Below are 12989 nucleotides of genomic sequence, written 5' to 3' on the forward strand. Positions count from 1 at the left end.
GTCACAGTGATTGATCACTGTTAGAACATTGTTGGCAATAATAACACAAATTTTCACAAAATCTGCTTTCTGAAATAGGGTCCATGGGTTTGTCATTTAAGTTGCACACTGTAAACCTTGTTTGCAGCCTGAAATCTTGTTTTTACATACAGTCCTCTTCAAAATGGATCTAAAAGTGGACCAAGATAAATTTCTATGTTCACATTGTGAGGTGAAAGATAACCAAGTTCACTTGCTTTTTATTTATGCTCCAGTGGTTCCTCAGACCTTTTTGTTCATGCTGTTGTTGTACTCTCACACTTCTGCTCTTTTAGATTTAGACATTAGAATTTCTCATTATTTTCAATCAGTCTGTTACCTGGGAAATTAATCAGCAAATTAATCCACTGTGATTTGGCGCTAAATACCGGTAGATAAAATTGAATTGAACTCATATGAATTTTAAGCTTATAAAAACCTTCAGCTCAGCCTTAAGGTCAGAGGTCAAGTTTTCTGACAATCTCGTGAACGTGATAGTTCGAGAACAAAGTGACAGGATTTTCAAATTCATACCATATGTGTATCTACTAAAAATCTTGAACGAGATCAAATTTCAGTGACCTTGAGCCTTTAAAGGCAGCGGCAAGAAAAAAAACATGAAAACATTTTTTCACTGTATTTTTTCCTCATTTGGGGCCACAGTAAATATAATCTTTATTCTTTTGTTCAAACAACCCCGTCTTTTTTTTTTTAGATAGAGGTCTCTACCAAATGGTTGAGTCACCAATTTATGGTAAAACTCAGAATACCTAACTATATTAGAGACAATCAAATAAAATTCTTGGACTCTCTTAAATCTCCAATGCAAAAGTCATAAACCTTCCTAAAATGTTTGTTAGTTCAACAAAATCAAGTGTCCCAGCCAGTTTGGGGGCATTAAAATCCCTTTATTTCTGATGGTATTTTGCAAATCAAGGAACATGCTTTGGACATAGCACAATTGCAGCCTGTCACATTGAAATAGCAGATGTTTGTACTTGTGCTAACACACATCTGGTAGTCGTTTTGAGGGTCTTGGGATGTAGATATGATGGATATATTCAAACAGGGATGTATCTTGACTATGCCGGAGTCTTGAACATGTGTAAGAGCATGTCAGAAAAATCAGTACATCCTACAGTCCCGATCAATGGCAAAAAATCCTATTTTGGGAGTGAGACAAAACAGTCTTTTGAGCATGTAATTTATTGAAAATAATGCTTAAACTGAAACAGGCTGTTTTACAGCTGATCAAAAATTTAGAACCACATTGTCAATTTCTGTCACACTGTCATGACGTTTTGATGGCAAAGGCACAAAAACGTTCCCTTTTTGAACGTGGTCGGGTTGTTGAACTGCATAAGCTTGCAGCACGCCATCGCTGCTGAGGTGGGACGCAGTGTGACAGTCATTTGGAATTTCTTAAATGTTCCTGAGGGTTATGGAACAAAAACGTCAAGTGGAAGACCCCAGAAAAATTCATCAGCACTGAGCCGGAGGATCCAATTGGCCGTCTGTCAAGACACTGGACGATCCTCAACCCAAATTAAGGCCGTTACTGATGCTGACTGCAGTCCCATAACCGTCAGACGGCATCTGAGACTGAAGGGCTTCAAAAACAAAAAAACGTCTTCAGCACCACATGACAAAGGAGTCTACCACAGCCCACTACTCTGGCTCATCACCTCCACTGATGCAACCAACCACTGCAGAGTGGAGAGACATCCGCCCACATTACTATTAGCTCAACATCTTCTCCCCTATCCAGAAGAGTCGGGCTGATGGCTCCAATATCATGCAAAACCATAATCAGAACACAAGCCTCCTCTTTGCCCATCAAAAATACAGAACCTTTTGAAAAAAAAGTTGGCAACTTTTGCTCTTTGCACTGGAGATAGGGACAGTGGGCAATGAGATGCCCTGTCTCATGGCAGAAAAAGAATTCACAGCTGGGAGGAGGAATGGGATTTAGGTGTGATAAAAGCTTCTTCTACTTCTCCCACCTAACTTTGCCCATAACCAATAATTAAATTAAAAATCTCCCTGTAAACTTTTTGACCACTTCTGGCATTGCTGCTTATTCATCTCCTGCAAGCGCAGTTTTGACCACTTGTATTTTGCATCAGCAATTTCAAACTTGAGCTCAAATGGATGGATATCAACTGATTTGACTTCCTGCGGGTGATCCTCTTTTCACAATAAAATTCTAAAGTTCAAATTGTTTCTTCAAAGTGGAAAAGATCCAGTGTGATTTAAAGGTGCAAAATGACTGGAGGCAGTCAAAATGGAGTTAAAAGAGTTAAAAATAGCAGGAGTACTCACAGCAGTACAACATGTGCAGTATATACAGTACAATGTAAACAAAGAGACCTTGTATGTTCTTTCTATTTTACCTTGTTCTGACTTCCAAGCTTCTCATCTATAATCTTTGGAGTATTTTTAGATTTTGCCTTTCCCTAGCTTTGCTGAATTTATTTGCTTGTTTGCTTTTACTTGGATGTCTACTTTTGGATTTAAGATTTGGATTTGGGGCTTTATTGTGTTCCCTGTGTGCTCTGTGTTCGGATCCTCCATCCATGGAATCCCCAAACTGTATAAATGTATAAACTATATCATTTATCGTACACTTGCACAAATTTAGGCTAAAAGGCTAACCTACTGGGTAAAAAAAACCTCATGTACTTTCAGAAATTTTAGATTCCATCAGCATAGGCTTGTTTAAGCAAAAAATGTTGGGAAAAAAATTCTTTCTGGAAAATGTTAACATTTATAATTTCATACATGACGCTTGAGAGCAGCATTGTGCCTTTGTGGATTACAAAACAAACTACAACTGCTGTAAAGGCAGCGTAGTTGCAGTTCTGTGATGATATTACAGTCAATATTAATGTTCTTCTGAATAAATGCACCATCAGTCATCAGAGTTTCTTTGACCTTTTATGAGATTTGTTTGTAATGAAACTTGAAAAGATAAAACATGGAGTTGTGTACAGGATGTGTTCTTGGCAGGATATTAATTGTAAAGTAAATCGCTGATATTTACTCAGAAGCCAAATACCACCCCTTGCCTTACAGTTTACACATTTTAAGTCTATAACATACAGCATAACATTTGAACTTGACATTTTGGTGAGAACATTTTGGGAAACATGCCGAATTCTTTCCTCCAAGCAGGTTAAACCTATTCACCTGTTTTTGTTTTTGTTCTTTCTGCAAAGATACAGAAGAGGAAAGATAAGTACCAGTCCCCAGTATTTCATGTAATTAATACAACTAAGTTGATTTAAAAGTTTTACACAGCAACAATCAAGTTTGTTTCAGTTTGCTAATTACCTACTAATAATCAAAGTAGTGCCTGCAGTAGTACAGACAGAAAAAAGCCAGTCACAATAAGATGCTGGAACACTAAACTGATGTTGTAGATATTAACTAAAAAGGCTAACACGAAATTATTTTCACCCAATGACAAAGACAGACAAAATGCAGATCACTGTTATAGTTGCATTTTTCATTCGTTATAGCATGCATTTTTGTTCACTGGTGATGTTATCAGTATCATTAAGACTATGCTGATGACCTTTTACATACATAAATATTCAATAAGAACTGGTTTTAATCCATCATTCATTGAAACTATTGTCATTTCATCTCATAACTGGTGGAGTTATGAGATTCCTTTCCTGAAAATTTAGGTCTAAGTAAAACAGCCAGTCTTTAAGTCATGGCTGTACTTGGCTATACATGTTTATGTTAAAGTCTGTTATGAAGTATTGATCACATGCCTGGTATTTTCAGTCTTTAGTAATACATTCTAGTTAAGCTGGTTTTGAATTACAAACCCAAGTATTATTATTTTCATCCAGAACAGTCTGCTGTGTTTAAAGGACTACAGCTCATATTAGCTGATGCTCTCTTACTATCGTTAAGAAAGTAAATTATTAAAAAAAACCCTTTAAACTTGTGAGTTATCATTTTGAAATCCTCAAACCATTACGCAAGTCTCTTCTCTCACTAGGTGTATCAACGGATGGCTGCCGGGTTTGTGGAGGAAACAGGTGGTTCTTTATGCTTGACTGCTGAGACTGACTGATGCTGTCTTGCTGATGTTTTTGAGCACTGTGCTCTTTGTCATCATCATCAACATGGGCCATGTTGCTGTCAATGTCTGAATCCAAATCACTGCCTTTAAGTGTGGGACAGCCACCAGAGTACTCGATCTCCTCAGCACACGGAGGCTCATCGTCTTCAAAACAGCTGCATGAAAGAAGAAAGAATTGCCATGTTAAGTCTTGTTCACCAAAAACAACAAACTAAGTTTTATGTAAAACACACTGTGTAAACACACAGCTTGCTTGCTTGCAGCAGTGGCATCAGGTGTGTTTTGCATCAGCAGCTGTTCAAATTCAAATTCAAAATTCAAATTTTTATTTGTCACGTACACAGTCATACACAGTACGATATGCAGTGAAATGCTTAGACAACTGCTCGTGACCTAAAGAAAAAAAGAAAAGGCTATGAATAAGATAGGAAATAAATATGAAAATTAAAAAGGGTAAATTTAACTAGGAAGGAATAAAATAAAATATAAAAATTAAAGTTAAAAATGAAATAACTGTACAACACAAATTAGAATGAAGGGCAAATTTAACTGGGAAAGACTTCATCACCTCTTCCCATAAATACCTGAATTCCACTCGAACTGCCCTGGTTTAAGCACTGTCCTCCCTGCTGCCACATGGAAAACCCACATATGATAAGCCGCCCTAGAACGGTAGCTTACTTGTGAGACTTGTGGTCCAGCATGTTGTGGTCCAGGTCAATATGGTTGATGAGTTTCCTGCTGTATAGAATCCTTGTGTCTTTGGTTACAGACAACAGACTGTGGCAGAACTTCATCCCCATTTCCTGGTGCTCCTGGGTTCCTGTCTGCAGCCCCTGTAACAACACACAGGCACACACACAGACACGCTCCCCTCCTGAGCCAAGTTAAGTATATTATACATCCTGAAAATTTGTGCACACTGCCCAATGAGAGACATTTGTTAGGAACACGCTACTGGATTTTTTACAAACCCAATCCAAATAAAAGCTACGATGCTGTGTCAAATGAAAACAAAAAGAGATCTGCAAATCTCATAAAAGCATATTTTATTCACAATAGAGCATAGAGAATATCGTAAATGCTTAAACTGAGACATTTTACTATTTAATTAAAAATACTAATCTTTTTTTTTTAATTTGATGGACCAACATGACTCAAAAGTGCCCTTCTGAGGCACAGCAGAAGGAACAGTTTACATCAAATTGGAACAACTGACAAGATGTCAGTAACATAATAGGGCATGAAAAGAGCATCTTAGTCAGGAAAAGATTCTCTGAAGCAAAGCTTATGCAAAAGTTCAATAAGGAAGATCTGTAATCACTCATCTCCCTGCTATCCTGGGTTTGCAGCTACTAGCTATTCTTTACTTTACATTCGTTTTATCATGCTGCCAAACTCAATTCTTACATCACTGCTCTAGCCCAGTCATGTTTTGCCCACCTTTTCCAAGAAAATCAGCTTCGTCTATGCACATTTTTATATCTCAGTGCTCTTCTGTGGATGTGTGGGGTGGGTGCTGTCCCATCACTGGTGGGATTCTGTTCTGCTATGATGGGTCATTTGAGTCTAATCACCAAATAGTTGAAGAGAATTGTACAACTTGCATATCTGGAAAGGCTCCAGAAGATTAGCAACAGATGCTTTTTCGGGGAAGTCCTTGCATGACTCAGCAAGACAATGCTAAACCTCATACTGTGACAACAGCATTGCTCACTAACAGCAGATGACCTGGACTAGCCTGCCTGCAGTCCAGACTGGCTTTATCCATTTGAAAACATTTGAAGCATCATACAGGGAGTGCAGAATTATTAGGCAAGTTGTATTTTTGAGGGATAATTTTATTATTGAACAACAACCATGTGCTCAATGAACCCAAAAAACTCATTAATATCAAAGCTGAATGTTTTTGGAAGTAGTTTTTAGTTTGTTTTTAGTTTTAGCTATTTTAGGGGGATATCTGTGTGTGCAGGTGACTATTACTGTGCATAATTATTAGGCAACTTAACAAAAAACAAATATATACCCATTTCAATTATTTATTTTTACCAGTAAAACCAATATAACATCTCCACATTCACAAATATAAATTTCTGACATTCAAAAACAAAAACAAATCAGCGACCAATATAGCCACCTTTCTTTGCAAGGACACTCAAAAGCCTGCCATCCATGGATTCTGTCAGTGTTTTGATCTGTTCACCATCAACATTGCGTGCAGCACCAACCACAGCCTCCCAGACACTGTTCAGAGAGGTGTACTGTTTTCCCTCCTTGTAAATCTCACATTTGATGATGGACCACAGGTTCTCAATGGGGTTCAGATCAGGTGAACAAGGAGGCCATGTCATTAGTTTTTCTTCTTTTATACCCTTTCTTGCCAGCCACGCTGTGGAGTACTTGGACGCGTGTGATGGAGCATTGTCCTGCATGAAGATCATGTTTTTCTTGAAGGATGCAGACTTCTTCCTGTACCACTGCTTGAAGAAGGTGTCTTCCAGAAACTGGCAGTAGGACTGGGAGTTGAGCTTGACTCCATCCTCAACCCGAAAAGGCCCCACAAGCTCATCTTTGATGATACCAGCCCAAACCAGTACTCCACCTCCACCTTGCTGGCGTCTGAGTCGGACTGGAGCTCTCTGCCCTTTACCAATCCAGCCACGGGCCCATCCATCTGGCCCATCAAGACTCACTCTCATTTCATCAGTCCATAAAACCTTAGAAAAACCAGTCTTGAGATATTTCTTGGCCCAGTCTTGACGTTTCAGCTTGTGTGTCTTGTTCAGTGGTGGTCGTCTTTCAGCCTTTCTTACCTTGGCCATGTCTCTGAGTATTGCACACCTTGTGCTTTTGGGCACTCCAGTGATGTTGCAGCTCTGAAATATGGCCAAACTGGTGGCAAGTGGCATCTTGGCAGCTGCACGCTTGACTTTTCTCACTTCATGGGCAGTTATTTTGCGCCTTGGTTTTTCCACACGCTTCTTGCGACCCTGTTGACTATTTTGAATGAAACGCTTGATTGTTCGATGATCACGCTTCAGAAGCTTTGCAATTTTGAGACTGCTGCGTCCCTCTGCAAGATATCTCACTATTTTTGACTTTTCTGAGCCTGTCAAGTCCTTCTTTTGACCCATTTTGCCAAAGGAAAGGACGTTGCCTAATAATTATGCACACCTGATATAGGGTGTTGATGTCATTAGACCACACACCTTCTCATTACAGAGATGCACATCAGCTAATATGCTTAATTGGTAGTAGGCTTTCGAGCCTATACAGCTTAGAGTAAGACAACATGCATGAAGAGGATGATGTGGACAAAATACTCATTTGCCTAATAATTCTGCACTCCCTGTATAATAAAAATAAAAAATCATCTCTCAGACAAGAATGAGGCATCCAAAAGTCCAGCAGCTGCTCATCTCAGTTTATAGACTTTTATGGCCTGTTGTTAAAAGAAGACATCATGCTACCCGGTGCTAAACATCTCAATCTTTGGGAAATGACCATATTTATGAAATTTGCATATCATTACATTCTGTTTTGATTTAGATTTATAAGTGCATAGGCTAAGTGGTCCAGCTCAAAAGGAACTTGTGCTCCAAAAAACAAAAACATCAAGAACAAAACAAAGTTGCATACAAGTGTGAACCAATGACAGTGCTCCCATAAAGACCTGTCAATTAATATGTGCATCCAGCCTTTACATTTTTGCTATCTTGTGGCCGCAGTCAGCTATTGTCCCTGAAAACATATTTCAATCTCATAACAAAGTCTAGTTCTCTCTCTCTCTCTGAGGGTGTGTCCATTACCCCTTAACAATTACTGGAGCTGGGCAAGCTGAGAGATCAGCAGCTTGTTTCTAGTGGTTTGCACAGACGCATTGTGAATAAACCCCTGGTCTGTGTTGGTAAACTGAGAGGAAAGCAGCGTGCGAAGGAAAGTGCCACGGGTTATCTTTGGCTGCTCTGAGATCTGTTACGACCTGGGCTTTATAGAGAAATACACATAGCATTAGCAAGTAGATGAGATTCAGTGATTCAGCATTGCAACAGATTTTCCTTCTGCTAACCACCCTTGTTCAACATGTGTCATGTAGAGAAGATGGTGTTTGGTGGTGTGACAATAAAAAAAGAGGGGCTGGCAGTTCTGACCATGTCTGGTCTAATAAATCAGGCAAGTTGAGCAGAGACACAAAGTATTCTGTGCAGGCTGACAGCGAAACACTTTACCCACTGAGGTATTATTGGCACAGCATGGTCAGGATCTCCTTATCAACACCAACCCTGCCACTCTGGAGCTCTACAGAGCTACAGGTATAAAACTGCTTTAAACTGGTCACATAGTTACTCCCTGTACACATGGCACAAAATGAATGGTAAAAAGTTACAAAGTGCACAGTAGCATTAAGTAATTCTATTAGAGTACCCTAATTCACCCAATTTCTCTCTCATACACACACCTTGTATATTCCCTGGTTGCAGCCATTGTAAGTATTCTCCAAAGTATAACTTCTCAGAACTCCCATTTCCCTCCAGACAACCACTCTGGCTGTAGCAGAGCGAGACTTCTCTACCTGACAGGTTAAAATCAGAATTAAGGGTAGGTAAGAGAATATGGCCCATATAATAAGAAAAATAATGAATGTAACTATTCACACATTAACAAATATAAACACTACTGACAATAACAGTGATAGTGGTGTTGATGAGGTATGATACATGAAGATGGCTGAGATAATGCTTTATTTAACCTGCTGTTCCAGGCAGAGATATTTATTTTATACAACTGACAGTGTTAATAATAAAGAAGTTAACAGTGACAACAAGTACAACTTTGCTTACAATACTGAGAAGGATAACAATATGAATTAATTAGTAGTTGTATTTAGTTGTACTGACAACTACGCTGTGGATTTATTATATGCAGTGATTTTCAAAATGAGAATTATTATTAGTATTGTAACTTTTACCAAAAAGTTGCAGCTGTTGAAAGAAAAGGTCGGTGCGATACGATCCAAGGTCTTTGGAATGGTCTAGAAAGGCGATGAGAATGATAAAGACAGCGAGAGAGAGAGATGGAGAGGAACAAAACATTTTATCTGGTTTCAGAATTTGAAATACTGCTGCTGGTGAACGAGTAGAACAAAAACAGAAACCCCTATGGCCTGCTTGGCTTTGTGTGTGTGCTTTTCTTACCCTATATCCAGGATCCTCTTTCAATCCTACAGTGTCAACTGCAGAGCCAGACTGCCAGAGAGTCTCCTTAATGCTGCAGCCATACAGGAACACATTCTTTTTTCGAGAGTGGCCATGGTAGTCACAGAAAACCTAGTAAATATGAAGAAAGAAAGAGCTTGTGCATTTGGACAATAAAATATTTTGATTTGTGATTTTGCCTATGAAACCAAACAGTGCATTTTAAATCAAACAATTAATGTGTGATTAAAGTACAGACTTGTCATTTTAATTTAACAGGTTCAACTGAAGTGTTCACTGTTTAGATATTACAGCCTAATACTTAAACGACAAATTCAGAATTTCCAAGACAAGAACTGAAAGGCTGCGAATACTTACGCACATCTTTTTTTTGTATGGTACATTTTACAACGCATTTTTGATTAGAATTTTTAATAAAGCTGTGAATAATTTTTGGATCTAATGTATGTAGATTAACTAATGTGTGAAAGTGTGTCAAACATGCAGGACAGATATTTAGCAAAACCAAAGAGCTTAACATTTCAAAAAGAAAACATTGCATAACAGCATGTGTATCTCACCACTGGAGTCCGTCCTATAATGTTGAGGTAGTAGAGAAAGCCTTTGGTGTGGTAGATGGTTGGACTCAGAAGAGGGTCTGGTTTACTCCACTGACGATTCAGATCTTTGCTGTTCAGGTCACAGCGATTTCTGAGGAGACAGACAACAACAAAAACAAATACTTGCACTGTAATTCATTTGTGAGGGGTAAATCTGTGATATATACCAAATACTGTAACGTTACTTGTTGTTTGGCTGAATAATAGTGTCCTTCAGTAGCAAAGTACTGTTTGTTGTTGAGAGGTGGGACAGAGAGACATGGATGTTATGAAGTGCTATAATTGAGTTTATCTAGAGTTGTTTGAAAAAGTGTTTGCCCCTTTCCTGATTTCCTATTTTTAACTCATTTAAATATTAGACAAAGATAACACAAGTAAACACAAAATGAAGTTTCTAAATGAAGATGTTTATGATAGGGGGGGGAGATATCTTCATGGCCCCATGTAAAAAGTGATTGCCCCTAAACGTAATAGCTGGTTGGGCCGCCCTTGGAAGCAACAACTGCAATCAAGCGTTTGCAATATCTGGAAAAGTCTTTTTGGAATTCAGAAATAAGTCTGAAACTTAAAGGGTGTACCTTTAAGACAATTAGTCTTAAAGGTACACCCTGTTTATGTATCTTTAGTAAGCCATACAGACTTGGCGTATCTTCCCTTGGGTATAGCCTGTGGTATGAGGTTCCGTCAGTAGTATTTTCTTGTTCTGACTGCTTCAGACAATCTATCACCCTCTTCCTGTAACCACTTGCTGGGTCTCGTTTCAAGTATTTTTTTCACTGAACCGTGACAAAATGTTCTAATGACAGTCTTTCTGGTTCAGCAAAACCATATATCTGTATGATCAAGACGCTCTGCCAGGCTTCTTGGGAAACTCAGGAAACTGTTGGGTTACTTTGCAGTTTGCTTTGGATCATTATTCATCTGCACTGTGAAGCTTTGTCCCATCAGTGTTGCAGCATTCGTCTGAATGTGAGCAGAGTGCAGTCCCGTAGACTCTTCATCCTGCTGCTTCTATCAGCAGTCAATGAACACCAGTGCCGAGGCTGACTGGCGGCCATACATACCCATCCCATAACATTGCTTCCACCATGTTTGACAGATGATGTGATGTTTTAGATTATTAACTGTTTCTCTCCTCCTCCTTACTTTCTGGCACAAGTTCATCTGGGGTTCTGTTTTGTTTTGTTTTTTTCGTATTTACTTTCATAAATGCATCCCTTGATTGCAGACTTCGTAGCCTGACTGTGATTTGGTTAAGTAAAGGTTAAGTAAAGACGTTATTATTTCTGATAGATTTTTTTTTTTTACCTCCTTCACTCCTTGCTTCATTTCTTTGGTCCTCATTTTGAAATGTGTTTTGCGTCTCTGAAAATTAAAGTTTTTGTATAGAACTTGATATATTTCTTGAACAGTTAATGCCATATTTTTCTTAAATCCTTTCAATTAAAGCTGAAAGTGTGTGCTTTCCAATTGCATCAGAACTGTTTGTACACCACCACAGTGGATTTCAGAGGTAAAATTATGAGAATGTTCAAACTGTCAGTAACTCATAAAGCACAAAAATGACAAAAATTATATCAACAGTGAATGTTATTGTAATATTGTATTGTAGTTACATTAGCATATGCTACCTGCAGCATTTCATTATTAAGAAGCCTAGTGTAAGTGCAGCCAAGGGCATTGTTTCCTTACATGTTTCAAGTAAAGTAAAAGTGTATATTATATCATTTTTTTAACCATTCCAACAATGTTCCTGCTCCTCACTCACGTGCCATTGATGACTCCATCTGGGTTGAGCATGGGGATGATCTTAAAGACGAAGGCCTCCCTGAGACTCTGGGCCACCAGGTCATTGCTGCACAGAAACTCCAAAGTGCCCTTCATCACCCAGCTGGCATTGGACTCACCAGGATGCACACGGCTGGTCAGTACAATATAGGGGCGATTACCTAGGAAAATTATTATTACACAATCATCAGTTTGCCTAATGATATAACATATTGAACAAGGAAGTTAGTTTCTAGACATCAAGCATCTTCCCCTGGGTGTAGCCTGTATGAGGTCTGGCCACTAGCATTGTCTTGTTCTTTCTGCTTCTGGCAATCTATCACCCTCTTTCTGTAACCACTTACTGGGTCTCGTTTCAAGCATTTTTATAAAGTACAACGTATTAAAGCAGATTAGAAAAATGCTATGTAACAAGGCATGTTAATGGCTCACATCTAAAACCAACTAATAATGTCTATCTGGATAACATAGTTATCCAGATCAGATTTTTAGTTTAACAAAATCTTTAGCTTTAGTCAAAGATGGTGAGACCCAGAAGCCGATTACAACGGCTGTGGAACAGTCGTAATTAACATACAGTTAACAAGCTGAGTGTCTGTGACTTTAATGTGAAAGATCTACAAAGAGCAAGCAAACAGATCTGTGAACTAAACAGTACAACTGGTGCTGGAGTCTGGAGGTGAGAGTACGGGCTATAACTGGTAAAGTGAGAAAGGTGGCTGATATGATGGAGTGAAGGTGGAGTCCAACTGTTGGTTGGAAGACAGGAAGAGAAATGGAGTAGTGGTAGGGGTGGGTTTTGATTATTGATTTTCCGATTAAAATCTATTCTAGCTTGAATAACGCAATATTGATTCATTAAAATCCTGAATGGATTTTTACATATAAATGTGTTTTGCCCGAAATACCAGAATCTCAGGTTAAACCTCACAAAATTTCGACAACCACCAAACAGCTAAAACAGTAAATGAGAGCAGGTACACGGATTCTGCACAAAGACATAAACACAAAGCGCTGACCCGCCGCATCAGGATCAGTGAGGTGTCAGCTTTCTCACCCGACGGCACGGACACACCATCAGGGCTGAAAGCTGACAGCTCACAGATGTTATTAAAATTGAGGGAGGATATGTGACATGAGACAGCGGATGGCAGCACAGCACACCCAGCAAAGCCACATCAATGGCCCTACCAACTGTGGCCTATGCTACATCATGCTACAGGGTGATGAAGAGCAGACCTGTGTCAACTGCAACCCAGGGCAATGCCG

General features: G+C 39.0%; 1 protein-coding gene across 4 annotated transcripts in view; it reads right to left on the reverse strand.

Moving 5' to 3' along the window:
• Positions 1-904: 904 nt before the first annotated feature.
• The window catches only part of agbl1 (AGBL carboxypeptidase 1), a 91975-nt gene continuing 79890 nt past the window's right edge, over positions 905-12989 (reverse strand). For all 4 annotated transcript variants that reach the window (XM_026174781.1, XM_026174779.1, XM_026174780.1 and 1 more), the window contains 7 exons: positions 11701-11881; positions 9894-10023; positions 9313-9444; positions 9087-9149; positions 8577-8690; positions 4799-4953; positions 905-4272 (listed from right to left, as the gene is read on the reverse strand). In XM_026174781.1, the coding sequence (XP_026030566.1) occupies positions 3987-4272; positions 4799-4953; positions 8577-8690; positions 9087-9149; positions 9313-9444; positions 9894-10023; positions 11701-11881 (1061 nt within the window). In that variant the 3' untranslated portion in view covers positions 905-3986. The remainder of the gene's footprint in view (positions 4273-4798; positions 4954-8576; positions 8691-9086; positions 9150-9312; positions 9445-9893; positions 10024-11700; positions 11882-12989) is intronic.

The sequence above is a fragment of the Astatotilapia calliptera genome, chromosome 7, assembly GCF_900246225.1.
Source record: "Astatotilapia calliptera chromosome 7, fAstCal1.2, whole genome shotgun sequence".
Lineage (NCBI taxonomy): Eukaryota > Metazoa > Chordata > Actinopteri > Cichliformes > Cichlidae > Astatotilapia > Astatotilapia calliptera.